The 21303-nt window shown below is 39.9% G+C and overlaps 2 protein-coding genes and 1 non-coding gene across 5 annotated transcripts in view; 2 read left to right on the top strand and 1 right to left on the bottom strand.

Moving 5' to 3' along the window:
- Hltf (helicase like transcription factor) overlaps window positions 1-9851 on the bottom strand; it is a 674625-nt gene extending 664774 nt beyond the window's left edge. For both annotated transcript variants that reach the window (XR_007831908.1, XM_051156960.1), the window contains exons 1-2: window positions 9661-9851; window positions 7711-7918 (exon numbers count right to left, since the gene is read on the bottom strand). Coding sequence is in view for 1 of the 2 variants with exons in the window: in XM_051156960.1 (XP_051012917.1) it covers window positions 7711-7918; window positions 9661-9680 (228 nt within the window). In the remaining variant the exon portion in view is untranslated. The remainder of the gene's footprint in view (window positions 1-7710; window positions 7919-9660) is intronic.
- A 5697-nt stretch (window positions 9852-15548) lies between these two features.
- On the top strand, window positions 15549-15609 carry LOC127199753 (U7 small nuclear RNA). Its single transcript, XR_007832011.1, has one exon. It is a non-coding gene; the product is annotated as a U7 small nuclear RNA (small nuclear RNA).
- Window positions 15610-19515: 3906 nt separating this feature from the next.
- The window catches only part of Hps3 (HPS3 biogenesis of lysosomal organelles complex 2 subunit 1), a 41912-nt gene continuing 40124 nt past the window's right edge, over window positions 19516-21303 (top strand). For both annotated transcript variants that reach the window (XM_051156959.1, XM_051156958.1), the window contains exon 1: window positions 19516-19777. In XM_051156959.1, the coding sequence (XP_051012916.1) occupies window positions 19561-19777 (217 nt within the window). In that variant the 5' untranslated portion in view covers window positions 19516-19560. The remainder of the gene's footprint in view (window positions 19778-21303) is intronic.

Below are 21303 nucleotides of genomic sequence, written 5' to 3'. Positions count from 1 at the left end.
CGTGCGTGCGTGCGTGCATGCGTGCATGCGTACGTGCGTGCGTGCGTAGTAATTTCTCATTTAAAAGAGTTTAATTACAGTTATCCAATACAGGGACTATCCTTATCCCAGAGTCTATAGGTTGCCAAATGAGAAGTTTAGTGCCAGGTATGTGATATTGGACTTCAAGCTGTCTAAGACACTCCCTAGATAATACAGGATAATGTTTTGACTCTTGGTTGCCCAACAGAACTTAGTGGTAAGACAAGTGTGAAAACACTATACACACTGGCTACAGGCCTTGGAAAAATGAAGTTGGTACTGACTTACTCCCTGCTGACTAGCTTTAATAGTACTGAAAACTATTATGGAGGCTTCTGGGAGAAAAAAAATAAGTCATCAACAGTCTTATCTAGCCAGGAACCATGTGACCTACAATAATGACTGGTGTGGCAAGAAATGCCCATGAGTAGAACAGTGGCATGAATGTTATGGAAGTAATTAACTACTTTCTGTTTGGATTTATTTTTATTAGTATATGATTTCAATATATATATATAGATTTACCAATAAAAGTATTGAGTATATAAATAAATTATGGTAAAAAAACGACTTGAAAATTCAATGTATTTTATCTATTTTTGAGAGAATGAAGATTCCAATTAAGAATGGATAGATTATAAAAGAATTAGAAGAAACATATTTCAAAAGCAAAGACTAAGCATAATCAACACAACTTTAAACAGACCATCTGAAAATATGGTAAGAAAAATAAATGATGTGGGGGAAAAAAGAGAAAAAGAAAACACTATAGTAAAAAGGATTCAGAGGCAGTAACAGACACAGGTAGAATAGAGAGGTTAACAGAGAAACAGATTGAGTCAGAGAGAGAAAAATGAATGAGACAATATGTAGTTTCTTTAAAAGAAATGGCTTTGGAATAAAGCAAACATTTAAAACTATAATTATAGATATTTTTCTAGAATAGAAGAAAGCAAATTTATAGAACAAACAAAATATCTTAATGAAACTATAAGACTTTTAGGAAAGAATATTATCCTTCCATCATCAGGCCAAAAATGAAAATTCTAATTCACTTAAGGGGACAGAAAATCCTAGTGACATCAAAATTTTCACCAATATTATATTGTGTAACATTAGGATATAGAGGAAAAATATGTATCAAACACTGTATATTTGGCCAAATCATTGAAAATTATGAATTCACAAAAACTGAAGAAGAAATTGTTCTTACCTAAGTAATCTCCTAGGCAATATATCTCATACAATTATTAAAAACCTGAGATGTTCCAACATAAAAAACACAGAGAATGAAAAACAAGACAAATGGGAAACACAGAATTCCTCCAAGGAATATCCTGATAACATTCTTCAATTAAAAAAAAGAAAGAAAGAAAGAAAGTTCTGAAACCATCAGGCACTCAGAAGGCTGAGAAAAGTGGACCAGTATGAGTTTATTATGAGGTCAAGGTAAATCTGGATTACTTAGTGAGTTCTGGGCTAGATTAACCTATAGAGTTAAACCTTGATTCAAACTCCTTCCCCAGAAGAAAAGAAAAAAAAAAAAAGTCTTTTAACAAGCTTTAATATAAAAATATGAGGAAAGGGGGAATGTAAGAAATCAACAAGTTTCTATAAAAGAGACCTTGTTTTTAAAAGACGCAAACAAATCTGCAACAGGAAATGAGAGTGGGTCTTATAGCTTATAATAACCAAAAATAATATATTAACCTTGTTTTGATCCTAACTGGAAAAAATAAAAACATTTTAAGTAATCAACAAAATCTTATTAGTCATTGCTTATTACATATAAGTTAAGTCCATTAATAAAAATGAAATGTAAGGGAAGATCCAAGATGGTGGCACCAAACCCACAGTGTCTGATCAGGAGGGCAGCAGCAATTGTACAGTGTCCTAAGGACTGAACTGAGAACTACAAAACACCAGTGTGGATGACTCAAGCCTCAGGCCACCTGCCTAATCCACAGAAAAGTCCCAAGGTCCCTGCAGGTCTGTGTGCAGTCTCCAAAATATAGCCACTCATCTGCTTGTGCTCTGGGTATCAGACTGAAGACTACAAAACACCAGTGTCTGGATTTTCTAGCCCAGAGCACACCCCAAGATCTGGAACACAAGTGGATCTGACCTCAGGTCAACTGGCCAATCAACAAAACTGTTCCTGAGTCCACACAGGCAAGGACCCCTGGGGCGGCACGCAGCATCTGAGCTCTGTGTCTCTGATGGAACTGTGGGCTACAAAAACAATAAGAGTTCTGGGTCTTCTAGGCCAGAGGAGTCCCCACAGTTTGGAACACAAGTGTATCTGACCTCAGGTCACCTGGCCAATACAATTAAATTTCAAGGGTCCACGGAGGCATGGGTATGGGCTCCAAGGTTTAACCACAAGCCTCGCAGGACACACAGTACCTGCACTCTATGTATCATAAGGAACTGTGGGCTACAAAACACAAGTGTCTGAGTCTCCATGACAAGAGGAGACAACACGGTGTGGAAAACAGGTAGATCTGACTTCAGGTCACCCAGCTGGTCCATGGAAAGTTCCCAGGTTTGATCTCAGGTCACCCACCTGATCCACCTGAAGAGTTCTCTGATCCCTGCAGGTGAGGGGTCTTAACATATAGCCACTCACCTACCAGCTGCTCTCAATGGCCAGTAAAGGACACCAGAAACTACCACCCAACACCAGAGAAAGCAAAATGGCTAACGGCCAGCATAAAAACACAAAACAACAAAAACCAAAATATTATGGCATCTCCAGAATCCAGTTATTCCAAAGCAATCATCCTTGTAAACTGTAGCACGTCAGAAACACAAGATAATGACCCCATATCTTTCCTCATGAAGATGATAATGGAAGAAAGAATCTGTAAACAAATACAGGATCATACAACCAAACAGATGGAGGCCCTTAGAGAGGTCATGACAGAGGCCTACAGTGAGGAAATAAAGAAATCACTGGAAGAAATTCAGAAAAACGCAAACAATCAGGTGAAAGAAATCAATAAAATGGTTCAAGATCTGAAGATGAAAACAGAAACAATAATAAAAGCACAAACTGAGAAAAACCTAGAGAACTTAAGAGAAGAAAACAGGAACTGTAGACGTAAGCATTGCCAACAGAAAGCAAGAGATAGAGGAAAGAATCTCAAGCATAGAAGATACAATGGAAGAATTTGATGCAACCATCAAAGTAAATGTTAAATCTAAAAAATTTGTAACACAAAACACCCAAGAAATTAAGAGCACCATGAAAAGATGAAGTCTAAGGATAATATGAATTGAAGAAAGAAAAGATACCTGGCTCCAAGGCTCAGAGTATATCTTCAACAAAGAAAATCTACTCATTCAAACAAAGAAATGTGTATAATCATACAAGAGGCCTACAGAACAACAAAGAGAGTAGACTAGAAATGAAAATCCTCCCACAGAATAATAATCAAAAAACTAAATGTACAGAACAACAACAAAATATTAAAAGCAGCAAGGGAAAAAGGCCAAATAACATATAATGGTAATCCTATCAGAATTACACTGGACTTTTCAGCAGAGGCCATAAAAGCCAGAGTGGTCTGGGGATGATGTCTTGCTAACTCTAAGAGACCACAGATGACAGGCCAGATATTAAACCCAGCAAAACTTTCAATAACCATAGATGGAGAAAACAAGATATTCCATGAGAAAAAATAATTTAAGAAGTATCTATTCACAAAGCCAGCCCTACAGAATACACTACAAGTAAAACTCCAACCCAAGGAGGTTAACCACACACAGAAAAACACAGGAAATAGATAACTGCACTTTAGCAAAACAAAAATTCGACAATCACACAAACACACTACCTCAACCAACATTAAAATAAAAGGACCTAACAGTCATTGGTCACTAACTTCTCACATCAATGGTCTCAACTCTACAAAAAAGAGACACATACTAACAGAATGGATGCATATACAGAACCCACCAACATTCCGCTGCACGCAAGAAACACACCTCAGCCACAAAGAGAGATAATACCTGAGTGTAAAGGGCTAGAAGAAGGTCTTCCAAGCAAATGGACACAAGAAGAAAGCTGAAGTAGCCATTCTAATATCTAATTAAATGCACTTTCAACCAGAATTAATCAAAAGAGATGAGGACACTTCATACTCAAAGGAAAAGTCAACCAAGATGATATCACAATTCTGAACATCTATGCCCCAAATAGCAGGACGCCCACATTTGTAAAATAAACACCAATAAAGCTTAAAGTACAAATTGATCCCCACACATTAATAGTTGGAGACTTCAATACTCGCCTCTCACCAAAGGATAGGTCAATGAAACAGAAGCTAAACCAAGAAATAGACAGTAACAGATGTCATGAATCAAATGGACATAATATGTATCTACAGAACTTTTCACCCAAGAAGATTATACTTCTTCTCAGCACCTCATGAAACCTTCTTCAAAATTGACCCTGCATAAGCAGATACAAGAAGATTGAAATAGTACCTTGTATCCTATCAGACCACTATGGCCTATAACTTGACCTCAACAACAACAGAAATAACAAAAAACCTGCATACACTTGGAAACTGAACAACTCCCTACTCAATGATTACTGCGTCAGAAAAGAAATAAAGAAATTAGGACTTGAAAAATGTCAATGAAAATAAAAGTACAGTATACCCAAATTAATGGGACATAAGGAAAGCAGTGCTGAAAGGAAAATTCATAGCACTAAGTGCCTTCATAAAGAGATTGGAAACATCTCGTATAAGCAACTTAATGGCATATCTGGAAGCACCCCTCCCCCCCCCAAAAAAGAAGCAGATACACCCAAGAGAAGTAAAAGGCTGGAAATAATCAAACTCAGGGCTGAAATCAATAAATTAGGAACAAAGAAAATAATTAAAAGTATCAATGAAACCAAGAGCCAGTTCTATGAGAAAATCAACAAGATAGGCAAAACCTTATCCAAACTAAGTAAAAGGCAGAGAGACAAAATCAGAAATGAAAAGGGAGACATAACAACAGACACTGAAGAAATACAAAGAATCATTAGATCTTACTTCAAAAGCCTATATGCCACAAAATTTTAAAATCTAAAGGAAATTATATATATATATATATATATATATATATATATATATATATATATATACAGATACAGATACAGATATAGATAGATAGATAGATAGATAGATTCCACTTGCCAAAGTCGAATCAAGATCAGATAAACAAATTTAATAGTCCTATTTCTCCTACAGAAATAGAAGCAGTCATCAAAACTCTCCTAACCAAGAAAAAGCCCAGGGTCAGATGGTTTCAGCACAGAATTTTACCAGATCTTCAAAGAAGAGCTAATACCGATACTCTTCAATGGGACCTCATGAAACTGATAAGCTTCTGTAAGGCAAAGGACACTGTCAACATAATAAAAGGACAGCCTAAGACTGAGAAAAAAATCTTTACAAACGCAACATCTAACAAAGGGTTAATATCCAAAATATATAAAGAATTCGAGAAATTAGATATCAATAAACCAAATAATCTAACTAAAAAATGAGTACAGAGCTAAACAGAGAATTCTCAACAAAGGAACATCGGATGTTGGAGAATCAACTAAAGAAATGCTGAACCTCCTTAGGATCAGGGAAATGCAAATCAAAATGAATCTGAGACTCCATCTTACATCTCTCCAAATAGCTAAGATCAAAAATTCAACTGACAGCACATGCTGGCAAAGATGTAGAGAAAGAGGAACACTCCTCCATTGCTTGCGGGAGTGCAAACTTGTACAGCAACTTTGTAAATCAATATGGTGCTTTCTCAGAAAATTAGGAGTAGTACTACCTCAAGACCCAGCTATACCACTCCTGGGTATATACCCAAAAGATGCTCTACCATATAAGGACATTTGATCAAAGATGTTCATAGCAGCTTTATTCAAAATAGCCAGAATCTGGAAACAACATAGATGCACCTCAACCAAAGAATGAATAAAGAAACTGTGGTACATTTACATAATGGAATACTATTCAGCTATTAAAAACAAGGAAATCTTAAAATTTGTAGGCAAGTGAATGGAACTAGAAATGATCATCCTGAGTGAGATAACCCAGACCTGGAAAGACATGCATGGTATATACTCACGTATAAGTGGATATTAGCCTAACACAGATACCCTCAGAAAGACTCCACCCACTGGGGTATCAGTACAGATGCTTAGACTTGCTGAAGGACTCCAAGTGGAGTGAGAAGAGTAGTATGGAAGAATGCGGGTATGGAAGGACCCAGCAGATTCAGGGGATTCATGGGGAGATCATCAAGGCCGTTGTTTCTGGCCCCAGGGGCCGTGCACAAATTGTTGCACCAACCAAGGAAAATGCATGCAGTGAACCTAGACGCCCTGTTCAGACATAGGCGATGGTAGTGCATTCTCTATTGTAGTGCAGAGAGTGGGACTGCCTTTGACATGAATTCTGGTACCCCCAAGTTGATCACTTCCTTTTGGTGGAGAGGCCTGGCAGGCACACAGAGGTAGATGCAGGATATCTGGATGAGACTTAATATGGTGGGGGATGAGGTCCCCTTCTTTCAGAGGTCTAGGAAAGGGGAAGATGGAGAAGAGGGAGGGTGGGTAGAAATGGGAAGATCCAAGTGAGGGGATAACATTCTGGATGTAATCTAAATAAATTAAAATTAAAAAGAAAAATGAAATGTAAAAACTGGGTTTTTTAAAAGATGTATTTTACTTTTAATCATATGTATACATATATGTGTGTATACATATATATATATATGTATACACACATACATGTATGTGTATATATTCTGTGTGGAAGTATGTGTCAGTAGCCATGAATGCCAGACATCAGACCCCTGGAGCTGTAGTTTTAGAGAGCTGTGAGTTGTTAGCCATGAGTACTGAGAACAGAACTACAGTCCTCTGCAAGAACAGCAAGTGATCTTAACACTTCGGTCATCTCTTCATCGCAAAACTGCATTTTAAAGAAATACTTATATACTGAACTATACTAATGTAAAGTTACAAAATTGGTATTTGTTTATACAAAAGAACAAAGAAAAAGAATAAACAAATATAGTAAATACTGGCTAAATATTGAATCTTATTCTAATTTTACATTTAAAAATCACCCATGATAAATTAAATTACATTAGAAGTACATTACCCAAAAAACAAACATGACCCTAAAAAGGTTTACTGTCCAGATAAAATTATATGTATTTTCTCAATTTTTCCCCTTCTCTTCTCTCATACAGACACACACACACACACACACACACACACATACATCCAATTCAGAGAACAAGAATACATACAAAGAAAGAGTAGAAGCTATTCTAATTACAAAAATAAAGAAGCTAAAAGTAAACAATTCACTTATCTAGTAAAAATTGATGAATTTGAAGTTGTTTCCTAAATTCATCATTGTACCTCAGTAATTACAAGGTTCAAATGACTCTGTAGGCAATGTGCTTTACATACTGTAAGCATGGTAGAAATAAAAAAAAAAATTAAACAAAGTTGGTAAAGGTGTTTATGACTAGCCTTTGAGTGACATATTTCAGTCACCCAAAGTAAAACATTAATTGTATTAATTGTATTTATCACTTTTTAATATAATTTGCTGTTAAAACCACAAGCATAACCCAATTTTATTTAGTATCTAATCTTATACTCACAACTCCTGTGTAATAGCGTAGTCCAACAACTTGTCCTCTCAAAGTTCCAAATAAAACCAAATCTAGGTCTTCATCACTAGTTAGGAAGTCATCTGGGGGGATTATGTCTTGGAATTCAAAGCGTGGAAAGAAAGTTGGATATGAAAGTCTTGGAAAATTTCCATGGGCTCCATACTGGACAGACTGAAAATACTTCCAAACAGGATCCCTATTAAAAAACAAAACAAAGCAGGGCAGTGGTGGTGGCCACCTTTAATTCCAGCACTTGGAAGGCAGAGGCAGGAGGATTTCTGTGAGTTCCAGGATAGTCTGGTCTACAGAGTGAGTTCCGGGACAGGCAAGGCTGAGAAACACTATCTCAAAAAACTAGACTAACCAACCAATCAAAAAACCAAATAAACAAAAACACTACACCGAGAAAACTTGAATCAGGCTTTTCACTTGCCTTAGATAAAGCAAGAACTGAGTAAGGAAGGTTACCAGAAATATGACCTGTTAAAACACTGGAAACTCCCGGTGAAAATAAAAATGTTTGTGATGCTGAAGCTAGAACTACATGTTAAAATTTTTCTTTCTTTTTAATTTTTTTACAGATTTATTTATTATGTATACAGTGCTCTGCCTGCATGTAGGCCTGCAGGACAGAAGAGGGCATTAGATGACACTGTAGATGATTGTGAACCACGATGTGGACGGTGGGAATTGAACTCAGGACCTCTGGAAGAGAAGTCAGTACTCTTAACTTCTGAGCCATCTCTTCAATCCCCAACATGTCAAAATTTTCAATGCCCACTGATTAAGACTGATTTATGAAAACAAAATTACCATTATATAAGACTCTCTCCCTCTCTCTCTCTCTCTCTCTCTCTCTCTCTCTCTCTCTCTCTCTCTTCCTTTTTGTTTTTTTAAAGACAAAGTTCTTCTGTGTAACCCTAGCTGCCCTGGAACTCACTCAGTAGATAGACCACACTGGCCTCTAACTCGAAGATCCACCTGCCTTTGTCTTCCAGGTACTGGGATTAAAGGAGTGTGCCTCCACCTGGAGGGACATCAATGCAAGCCCACAAAGGAAGAGGATGCAGGCAGTCCAGATGAGACTTGATAGGGTGGAGTCAAAGGAGGGATCCCCATTTCTGAGGAATAAGGGAAGGGGGAGAGAGGGTGGAACCTGGAGGAGAAGAGGAGGGGACTACAGTCGCTACAATAGGTATATAAAATGAATAAATGAAAAATAAATATGTAAAAAGGCGTGTGCTATGAAAACATTTTTAACTTTTGACATAAATACATCCAACACTCACTGCTTTAACTCCTTCTGAACAGAATACATTTTAAATCGGGTATCTAAACTACGACATCCTAGAAAGCTGGCCTGAGGACCCCTTATCTATGTACATCACCCCTGCCTTTTTAAAAGTAACTTCAATCTTAAGGATAATTAATGCAGGAATGGGCATGAAAAACGACTGTAGAAGATGAAAAGTGGTGTTTGCTGGAAGTCTCCTAGAAGTCGTCATTCTCTTAAAAAACACATGGAGCTATCATGTTGGGAGTTTCCCTTTCAGCTCTTCTGTAAACTTCTGGACTTTGGTGTGAGACACTCAGAGTATCTTACAGTGGGATAACAATGGTGAATAAAGCACTTCCGGTGGCGCTTCAGCTTCAGCTCTCTTCCTCTCCCTGCCCCCTCCCTCTCCCTCCCTCCCGCCCCGGACTCTCTCCCGCCAAGTCCCCTACAGAGATTTCCGGAGATCCTAGCAGCAGCCTCTCGTCAGCTAGGAAAATACTTTTGGTGCCTGCGCGAGCAACACCGCCAAGCGATCCGCAGAAGGAATTAAAAATTGCACCACAAGACTACAAAGTGCACTTATCGCCCGGGGAGCGCACAGTCACTGGAGGAGGACAGCGCGGGGTAATTGGCCTCACGCCCCACCCTCTTCAGCCTTTTACCTCTTGAACATCCAGGACATGGCGCGGGGCGGGGTGGCTTCCGGATGCCCTGGGCGCCCGGGATCTCCTCAGGCCGCCTGAAAAGCCTCCTCAAAACCTCGCAGCCCAGGTGCTGGGAGCCAGAACCGAAACGGGAGGCCGCAACCGCCCAGCGAGTCGCCGCGCATCTATTTAGATGTCGACCTCCACTCAACCCCCAACAGTCTAAGAAACCAGTGACGGTGTGTGATCGACAGTACACGTGTCTAATCCAAAGGAAGAGATTGCGGAGCTCAACCAATCAGAATACGTGAGGATGGGGAGCCCCGCCCCGTATTGCGATTCAAAGGCAGTAGGACAATCTGGAGGTTCCACCGGGTTATTCCGCCCCCTGAGGGCTATTGGGCGGGAAGACCTCGAAGTCTCTTGAGAGAGCCACCTAGCTTAAGGTTACCTGCCAGACTTGGGGCAATGACTTCTAGCCTCTGCCCTAAAGCCTCAAGGATGTCCCCATAAGTCAGGTCATCCCTAGCCCACCTTCTCTGATGTAATACCTAACAGGGCCTGCTTCAGAAGGAGCTCTGAGTGGGATACCTGTCTCATTTTCTCTGCTAAGCCCTGACTGTATTTGTTCTTGGTGACCTCGGTGTATGCAAGACCCTGAGCTCAGAAATCTGAGTGAGAATGTGAATATACCTCTCCACCTCATTTTATTGTGTTTACGGCAATGTTCATACCTTAGTAGAAGAAAGTCATAAAATAAGACAACCCGAAAATGCCAGACTGGTCCATCATTAGGGTAAGGTGAGGTAGTGGATATGCCCACTTGTGCTTTCTCAGGAAGCTAAAGGAGGCTGTGAAGAAACTTTATAATCTAAAGGGAAATTCCACCTTTGGGGTTTTTGTGTGCCATTATCAGGCAAGGTAGAGGTGGTTCCTTTACCTTGAAAGACCACAAACCCAGTATTGATGAAGCAGCCTTGAAACTGCTGCACCTTCAACTGCACCTACAAAGGGACGCGCTAATGGTGGTGCTGAACCAAACACAATATGGTGTGCTATAAACAATGAGGATTTCTAGATGTATTTTTAAACGTTTTAAATACTGGAAGTCATGCTTCCTAGAATGGCCCATTTTATGTTTTTACCAACAGAGTATGAAAGGTGGTAAGATATTAAGAGGCATGTGTTTATTAAATACAGATGATCTTTGAACCAGCAGTGTAATGAGAACACTTGAGGGTGGGCTGCTGGCATGGCACCCTTGGGAATACTAATGTCAGAAAGAAAAAAAGGAAAGAAAAGAAAACAAGAAAGAAAAATAAAAACAAGAACAAAACAAAATTTAACAGCATTAAGGGATTAAGGGATAATTTACTCTGGAAGCAAGTATCAGTGACCTGGGAACACAGATTTAGAACAGTCCAAATGCTATATTCCAACTGAAGCTGTTGCATGAATTTTAAAAAATTTTTTTTATTAATTTATTCTTGTTACATCTCAATGTTTATCCCATCCCTTGTATCCTCCCATTCTTCCCTCTCCCCCCCCCATTTTCCCATTATTCCCCTCCCCTATGACTGTTCCTGAGGGGGATTACCTACCCCTGTATACGCTCATAGGGTTTCAAGTCTCTTCTTGGCAACCTGCTGTCCTTCCTCTGAGTGCTGCCAGGTCTCCCCCTCCAGGGGACATGGTCAAATGTGAGGCAGCAGAGTATGTGAGAAAATCATATCCCACTCCCCCCTCAACTATGGAGAATGTTATGCCCATTGGCTAGATCTGGGTAGGGGCTTAAAGTTTACCGCCTGTATTGTCCTTGGCTGGTGCCTTAGTTTGAGCGGGACCCCTGGGCCCAAATCTGCCTATCATAATGTTCTACTTGTAGGTTTCTAGGACCCTCTGGATCCTTCTACTTTGCTATTCTCCCATGCTTCTCTCATTTAGAGTCCCAATAGGATGTCCTCCCCTCTGTAAAGAAAGTCATAAATCAAAACACTTTTCAAATGCATTTAACACTGGGACTCAGACACAAGAAGTTACCCAGGCTAGTCTTGAACTCAGTGTATAGCCCAGGCCAACTTTGACCCTGAGGCAGAACCCCCAACCTCCACAGTAGCCTGTATCATCAATCCCAGCTGGTAACATTTTATGTGTAAAATTAATAAATCTATGCTCATTGGACTAAAAATAAAAGTCCAAGTAACATGATTCCCTAAGACTTAACATTTTCTGCTGAAAACAAAAACCCAAAATCCAACAATAAAGTCAAACCATTGTCAATTCCAACATTGTCCTTCAGCCACAAAATCAACCTATTTATTCAAGTAAGCATGTAGAAAAGAAGCCCTATACAAGTTCCCTTTGCCAAAGAGGTTACCACTACTTATCCATCACCTGAGGATTCATCTGAAAATTGGACTCATAATGTTCCATACCAAAACTTCCTTAGAAATTTCCCCAATATATGTAAATGAATATATGCCTGTTTCTATAGTTCCTATCCATTAAAAGCATGCCATTTAATTTTCTAATTTCGCTATTTATTGACAAATGCCTAAAATGATTGATATTTTATGTTTCATAAATACATGGCTGAATAAAAAGACAGGAGGATTTCTGAGGCTGAGACTATCTAAAAGAAGTACAGCACAGTGTGATAGAACAAGGCAGCCAAAAATTTCTTGTGGCTTCTGTGTGCCTAACCCTGCATGAACAAACATACATATATATCACACACCTGCACATATGTGCACACAACATACACACAGAGCAAGAACCAAAGAAAATAAACAGAAAATATTTATTTATAACTGCTTTTTTTGTTTTGTTTTGTTTTTTTGAGACAGGGTTTCTCTTTTCTCTGTGTAGCCTTGGCTGTCCTAGACTTGCTTTGTAGACCAGGCTGGCCTAGAACTCACAGTGACCCTCCTGCCTCTGCCTCCTTAGTACTAGGATTAAAGGCATACACCCCCACACCCTAGCTTGTAACTGCTTTTTCTTACATAACCAGGCACCAATAAATTAGAGTCCATGACAAAATGCTGGGTAAAACGATAGTTGGGAGAGCAGGAAAAGTGATGGAAAATTAATGCTGAGTAAAGTTCTGCTTTGTTAATTCGAATCAGGTATTTGGTTTAAACAATGAATAATAGAGCTGGAAAAATGGCTCAGTAGTTAAGAGCACTGGATGTTTTCCATGTAGACCTGGGTTTAATTTCCTGAAACAACATGGCAGTTCACAACTCTCTGTAGTTACACATAGATGCAGGCTAAACAGCAATGTACATAAAATAAAAATAAAGTATTTCTTAAAGAAAGCAATAATACTGTCTTTGCTATTATCCTTGTTAAATGAGTTATTCTCTAATGAGTCCTTTCACCCATAGTGAAAAATAAGGGTGGTTGAGGTCTGTTTCTGAGTGAGTTTCAGTTAGCAAGGTTGTTCCTTATAAATAACAGAGTTAGACTGTTTTCAAAAGCCACTCATTTTTCCCATATATCCTTAAATTAAACAATTGTTTCAAATCTATGGCTAGAAAACAGGTTAACCTCAACTCTTACTGAAACAACAGGAGATGTTTCCATTTAGGCCTTTGCTTATTGAATGTCAGACAACCCAGTCCAGAGCTGCTTGAGATCAGCTCCCATCTTGGCCTCCTGCCCAGGGTCCTTTTGTTGATGTTGCTTTGAGACTATTGGGAACAAGCAAAAGAAACTTGTTTTAAGTAGTACCATTTTGTTTTTAGACTTCATTTAATCATAGGGGGAAACTAAGTTCAAGGTCCCATGCCCTAGGGGAGTTTCTCAATAGCTGAGCTTTTTTTTTGGTAAGGAGACAATTGTCTGAGTCCAGTCATCTCAAGGACCTATATAAAGGACATGGAAGAAGGAAGCTTTCCTCCTTCATCTGCTTGCTCTTGCTCTTGCTGGCAAGTCCATTCCTTCACTGGCACTAGAGCCAACTTCTTTGGGATTCTGGTGTATTCTGAAGACTAGTCGAGATATCTGCCTAATTGTCTAAACAACTGCTGGATTCATGGACTTCCCATTGGAAGATAGCCATTGTTGGATTAACTGGAACACAGTCTGTAAGCCATTATAATAAACCAATACATATTATATATGTGTAATAATTTAAATATGTATGTGTTTAAGTCTTGGCCCATTATTAGGGGGTGTGGCCTTATTGGAGGAAGAGTGTCACTTTAGGAGGGAGCTCTGAGGTCTCCCAGGCTCAACCAATACCCAGTGTGTCACACAGTCTCCTTCTGCTGCCTGCAGATCAAGATGTGGAACTCTTGGCTCCTCCAGTACCATGTCTGCCTGCATGCTGCCATGTTTCCTGGCATGATGGTAATGGACTAAACCTCTGAAACTGTAAGCCAGCCCCAAGTAAATGTTTTCCTTTATAAGAGTTGCTGTACTCATGGTGTTTCTTCACAGCAATAAAACCCTAAGAGAATATGTATATATAATCTGCATAGTTATGTACATATTATATAATACATGAGATATATAATATATTACATATTTCATTCTATTAGTTCTGTTACTCTAGAAGACCCTGACTAATATATTGGTAAATGTAGAAGGAGATTATATAAAAGAATGTTAATAAAACAGTTCAGATGAATTAAGAATCCCTGTCATAGCTGGGTACAGTGGCACATGCCTGTAATCCCAGCACTTAGAGAGACAGGCAGAGGCAAGTGGATCTCTGTGAGTTTGAGGCCAGCCTGGTCTACAAAGTGAATCCATGACAGCCAAGGGTACACAGAGAAACCCTGTCTCGAAAGAAGAAGAAGAAAACAAGGAGGAGGAGGAAGAGGAAGAGGAGGAGGAGGAGGAGGAGGAGGAGGAGGAGGAGAAGAAGAAGAAGAAGAAGAAGAAGAAGAAGAAGAAGAAGAAGAAGAAGAAGAAGAAGAAGAAGAAGAAAACAAAGAAGAGGAATCCCTGTCTTGGGAGCATATTGGTGTCTTTGCCTAATGTTGCCCTAGAGGTCATGTTGATGTCCTTGGCCTGTGCTGCTGCCAAGAGCTATAATAGTGTCTTGTGACCCGTGTTTCACCAGCGGCCTATGTTGATGTTTGTGGTTTGTATCACCAGCGGAGACCACAACATGAGCTAACTAGCGATAAAGATCAAGGGATGTCTTTGGTCTGTGCCATCACCAAAAAGAATATGGTAGTCCATGATCTGTGTTCCTACTTACTTTAAAGGTCAAAGAGCTACTTTTACAGTGCATCAATGACTGTAGACTTACGGTTGAGAAAGAAGGACATAGAAAATTTCAGCAATAAGCTGTACCTCCAGCCCCCCAAACAGTAATAGCCTAGACAGAAAACTGTGGAAGAGAACTACTAACAATGAGATAAGGGTGCAGAAGTGTAGTTCTCCACAGCTGAGGGCTTCTGGAGGGAATGTGGGAGAAGAAAGTCTCAGATTTTTTAAGGGGTGGGCTACTGGAGGTTTGACCATGCTCCTATGAGTACAGAAGCAACACAAATTGGACTTGTGTTTTTTTCCCTTCTTTTTGGGGGGTGGGTTGGGAGGAAGAGAAGTCACAAGGGTGGTAGGCAGACTTGGGAGGACTGGGAAGTGAGTGTGATAACGGTACATGATAGGAAATTCCCAAATAATCAATAAGAATATTGTGAAATCTTTTTAAAAGAATCACTATAATATGTATTCTAATTCCATTAAGACTTTAACTATTACCTTTGCTGATCATTTAAAAATGTGTACCCTTAATTGTGATTTACCTGTGCTCAGATTTGTTTACTAGACATTATAATTTTAAAATTCTAATGTAAAACTCATAATTCCACCTCTACTCTCTGCAACATACTTACTTTTCAAAGTTTTCCCATTTCAGTAAAAGAGCATGTTTTTAAAAGTGTAGTCAGAAGCATTATAGCTCTTTTTGAATTTGTCTAGCAGATTTTCTGACTTTGTTGGAATGCCCCCCAAAGAAAAAGTGTAGTCAGCTGTCCTTCACTCTTATTCCCTTAGATGACATATATCTTATCTCCCCCACCAAATATACCACAAATATACCACAAATCTCCACCTTTACTGTTATGACACAATCTAAGCTACCATTCTTCACATGAACTATTTTATTAACAATCTCTTATCTAAACTCCTTCTTGTTCACCTCCCAATCTAGTTTCATTCTTAATCCAGAAGCCAGTGATTCTTTTCTCTAATTAAATGATATCATGCCATCACCTCAGATGTTCTATTGAATTATCATTTACATTAAGTGACAGCTAACCTCCCATGGCATATTATGTTCTTTCTTTGTCCTAGTTTACATCATGAGTCTCAAGACTGTGTGTTCCAACCATGATGGCCTTTGTTTCTGATGGCACAAGTATCACCAAGCTATTTAATATCTCTAAGCTTCTGAAATATCCCTTTTTCCTGTGTGGACCCACAGACCTTTCCATGCCTGTTTCTTGTTTGTTTGTTTGTTTGTTTGTTTTTTTCTTGCTTCAGATATGTGCTCAGAAACAACTGCCTCAGAAATTTAATCCCTGACTCCCTCTCTGAAAAAGCTCATCTCTGGGTTATATTCTATCCAAAGATTCTGTGATGATTGCTTTCTTCAACAAAGGGCCAAATAGTAAACATTTTCAGTTTTGTGGGCCATAAGGTATCTGTAGCAAGTTATTTGTATGTACTGACTATTCCTAATCTGAAATGCTCCAAAATGTGAAACTTTTTGAGTATTAAGATCCCATCAGCACTCAGGAGGCAGATGCAGGGGGAGTTTGTGAGCTTCATCTTTGTAGTTATCTCAAAAAGGGCTGTCTTAGTTAGGGCCGTATTGCAGTGAAGAGACCCTATGGTCAACGGCAATTTTTTTTTTCTTTTCTTGAGACAGAGTTTCTCTGTGTAGCCTTGGCTGCCCTAGACTCGCTTTGTAGACCAGGCTGGCCTAGAACTCACAGAGATATGCTTGCCTCTGCCTCACTGAGTGCTGGGATTACAGGGGCACACCACTGTGTCCAGCTCATGGCAACTCTTATAAAGAAAACCATTTAATTGGGGCTGGCTTACAGTTTCAGAGGTTTAGTCTATTCTCATTATGGCAGGAAGCAAGGCAGCATCTAGGCAGACATAGTGTCAGAGAAGGAGCTGAGAGTTCTATATCTTGTTCTGCGGGCAGCAGAAGGAGACTGTGGGCCACAATGGCTTGGCTTGAGCATATATGACCTCAAAGCCCACCTCCACAGGGATACACTTCCTCCAACAAGGCCACACCTTCTAATATCGCCGCTCCCTATTGCCAAGCACTCAAAAACATGAATCTATGGGGGCCATTCCTATTCAAACCACCAAAAAGGTTAAGGCCAATGACTGTATCGGGGTACTATTTATATCTGTATAACCCACCTAAGCTCCTCCAGGAAATGAAGTGTTAGGTTCCTAAGGGAGGTCTCTCCAACCAGGATGTCACCATTACCAAGCTCTGTTATATAGACTACATTGTGTCTATTTAAAATTCCTAGGGAAGTCCTAAACCCCAGTACCTCAGAATGTGACTGTAACGCAGACAGCACCTTTGTGAGGTAGTTGAGTTTTAGAGAGGTCATATCGGGACACCTTAGTAGAGCTGGCCTCTTTAGGAGAGGAACAAGAGACACCACGAATGAAGTGTATATAGGAAAGACCCTGTGAAGACAGTCAGTGAGAAGGTGGCCATCTGCAAGCCAAGGAAAGAAGCCTCAAGAAACCAAGCCTTCTCACATCTTGCACTGAGGAAAAAAATTAAGAAATCTGTTGCTGAAGCCAACCAGTATGTTGTATTTGCCATGACAGCCCTAAAGAACAAATGGGCTCTCCCATTAGGAAGTAATGGTATGCCACCCTGGTCTCTGCTTTTGTAACAAGAGACAAATGAGTGGCTTCTGTACACAGATCCTCACAAACATGTACTATACTCCATGTTACCTTCACACACCGATGAATTTTTAAAAATCAACTTTACTGGATTTAGAACACCTAGGTAACACACTTCTGAATGTGTCTGTAGGGCACTTACAGAATGGTTTAGTGGGAGAGGGAAGACACAACTTGATATGAGTACTGCCATTCAATGTTGTGAGGTCCTGGACTGAAGGGAAAAAAGTAAGAGAAACCCATTCTCCTCACTGTGCTTTCTGATCAGCCAAGATAGAAGCAGTTTCCTCCATAATGTAAACTTTTTCTTGCTTAAGCTGATTGTCACGGCAGTGAGAACTATGGTTAATAAAAATAAAGCATCTCCCCAACGGTATAGAGAGTTTTGTGTGACTTTTCTGTCAGTCAACTATTTTTTAATGTTGGAAGCTGCTAACCTGTACTTCTGGTTTTCTCAGGTAATTAGTTTTATTCCTTCTCAAGTCTATGATGGAGTTGAAGACCAGATAGTTTAGTCTTACAATTAAGTTTATTTCTTCAGATGTTAAGATGTTTTCAGGTCTAGATAGATGTTTTAAGTTGAAACAGATGAGTTCTGATAGCTATTGCTTTTTAAATTGAGAATTTTAAACACACCAGGCTAGGAAAGATGTTTTCTTCAAGTTTAACAACTACAAAGAGCCAAATCAGTATGAATGTAACATGTATATAATTCCTGATACTTTCGTGGTTCTTTTGGCTGTATGTAGTTTATTTTGTTTATGTGAAATATAAATTCTCATGAAAAAAAAAAAGCATCTCTTCCCAAGGGCTCTCAGGTGAGCAAGGTGCTAGGACTGTGTCAAGGGAGAAGAGGCTAACTCTAGAGAAGGTCATGCCATTTTAGGACTGAATGAATCTCATAAAAGTCAACTGACATTTGAATTAAAATCCAGATTCGTCCTGAAGAGGAAAATCAAACAACAGGGACAGTCACTTGAGTCAGGTACCTGTGAAAGAGAGAAGGGATATTTATGGACGTCTCGTGAGTTGCTTTCTGCCTGTTTTCCTCTACGATTTCTGCAAGCCAGAGTTCTAACTGGAAGCATTTCTTGATATTTCTCAGCTTACTGAGTTATTTCTCAGAGTGTTCCTAGTAGTCAGTGAGGTACATGATTCATCTTTATCTCGAAGGTGTGTGAAATGGAAGCAGGTTTAATTTCAGTCCAATTTCTCCCACTTCATAAATCCTTGGAATAAAGGACTCAAGATGGTGATCAACATGGGAACTGAAGTTTGTTCTTTTCAGTTTTGTCCCACTGTCAAAAGAAGAGCCTCCCTCAGTCAACCAATACTTGCATGCATACATATATTTTCTAGAATTGTTAAAAAATATGATAATATCTTGTTTATTAAAGCTCCCAAAACAGAGGAGTTCTGATGGCAAGTTTCTCCTACGGAGGAAATACTTAGGAACAGTAGATTGAACATTAGGAGAATTTCTCTACTTCCTATTATTTAGGGCTTAGAGGAATCTTTTGTCAAATGCCTGCAAAATGTTTTCACAGATTCTTTCATTCAATACAGATTCTTTTTTACTAAGCATCTTCAAGTATTTGCCCTTTCCAATAAAAATACTGAAGAATCCACAGTATTTCAGACCAACTCTGATGTGTTTAGCTTCATGTTGGACAGCCTACCCTGCTTCAGGTTTTGCAGCTTTGTCTTTCAGAAGCTCAAAGGCTCCTGGAAGACATGAACGACGCCTGGAAGTCGATCAAGGCACAAACCAGCAGATGATCGAGTGTTAAACACGCTCAAGGCTCCACATACTCGTCACACCAGAAGCAGTTCAGTGAAATCTCAACGGAAAGAGTCGAGTTCTCAGCACAAGCCTAGCACAGCTCACGGTACTCCACCTGCGCGGCCTCTTTAAGGAGACTTGCTGGGGCGTGGTCTCAGCGATCACGTGATCCGGAGCCTCTGCTTTTACCTAGTTTGAGGAAGCCGCTCCGCAGCCTAGACGCGGGGATGGTAGGTGTGTACAACTTGCACCCCTTTGGGTCGCAGCAGGTGGTACCTTGTCAGCGAGAGCCCCAGCAGTTCTGCTGCGGCGGTTGCGACGCGCTGTTCGTGGCTTCGGGCTGCAAGGTGGAGACGTTCTCCGTTCCGGGCGCGGAGCTTTGCCGGCAGCGCGGCTCCTTCTCCACACTAGGCAGAGTGCTGCGCATGGCCTACAGCGAAGTCGGTGAGGAGCTGCTTTGGGGCGGGGTTCTAGGTTGGGAGGAAACCGGTGCTTCTCCGGAGTGACTGCCGGCGTCTGTCAGTGCAGTCAAGCAGACAAGTGCTAAAGACGCTCTGTGCGGTTGTCGTAGCAGTACCTTGGTGGAATGCTTGCCTAGTTTGCCTGCAGCTTTGTGTCTTATCTTCTGAACTGAGATTGTACTTGGGTGGCCTAGTCCTCCAGCACTCGGGAGATAGAAGCGGGAGGATCAGAAGTTTAAGGTTACCCTCTGTTATTAAGTGAGTTCTAGTCAAGCCTGAAGTACAGGTAATAATCTCATCTAGAAGTAACTCAAAACAGACACCCCACGTGGGGAGGGAACGCTGATTGATCCCCTCCAAATCTTGAATTAAAGACCTGTGGCTGGGTTTCATTTATTTCAGATCCTTAAAAAAAAAATAAAAAATAAAAAATAATGTAAGAAGTCTCAAACCTCGTACAAAAGAAAGAAGAGGGAGAATGGTATCCCCAAGTTCACGGCGTGCTTGACCTCAAATCCTATTAAATTCTAGCCATCCCTTTTGTATCGTAAGTCACTATCCCATGGATGGTTTAAAACCCTCACATTATGGTCTGACATTTAAGAATGCTTAAATACAACGTGTGTGTGAGTGTGTATAAGACAAAGACACAGGTAGTATATTTGGGTGATTTGCCCCACTCTTTCAAAGGGACATTTATTCTAAAATTCGAGGAGGTGGGCATTTTACAAGGTGTTTTTCTTGCCTGTCATTTGTGTTGATTCCTGGGTTCCTACCATGGTTACTACCTGTGCCTAAAACCATTTAAAAAAAAAAATTCTGGGCCACACCTTCAGAAGCCTTGTTGAGTTTCTCTGGAGTGAAGCTATAATTGGAATGTATCAGATGCTTGGCCCTGGTTGGGTAATAATGACTTGAGTCACACTGACTGCAGGAGGCTAGCACTAAACTATGATAACCTCATTGATGAAACCTTGAAGAACAAAGATGCTTTTATAATCAAGTTGGCTGACTTAAATAACTTCAAGAGTCATGTAAAATGGCATTAGCATCATGGTCCACATAAGAACTTGAAGGTAGCTTTCAGTCCACAGTTGAACTTCAACTTCTGAGTGTAACGTCTATTAACCAATGTGTGACGAAACGTTACTAGACTGATCCCTGGCTCTGCCTGTGTCCAGAAAACCTGTCTTTGATTATTCCTTTGGCCTCTTTTTTACATTCTTAATAGGTCGACCTGGAGATTCCTGTTCTCAGTGCCCAGTCTCCTCTACTGTAGAAAATCTAGCCTTGTCAAAAGCCAGGATAATTTGTGCATTTGTATTTACTATGCATGTTTTGTAGGTCTTCTACCCAAGCAGAAAGCATTTTCTTTTTCTCTCAGGTCCAAAGGAAACCTCAATTCCCAAACTCCAAAAGGCAGTCCAAATATCCAGAAATGAACTCATTGGGACTACAGGAGGATTTTTGGCATTTAGATACCAGCCAGCATTGTTTAGGAATATGTGT

The sequence above is a fragment of the Acomys russatus genome, chromosome 15 (genome assembly GCF_903995435.1).
Source record: "Acomys russatus chromosome 15, mAcoRus1.1, whole genome shotgun sequence".
NCBI lineage: Eukaryota > Metazoa > Chordata > Mammalia > Rodentia > Muridae > Acomys > Acomys russatus.
Note: the sequence above shows the minus strand (reverse complement) of the source record. Positions and strands in the feature narration are given on the sequence as shown.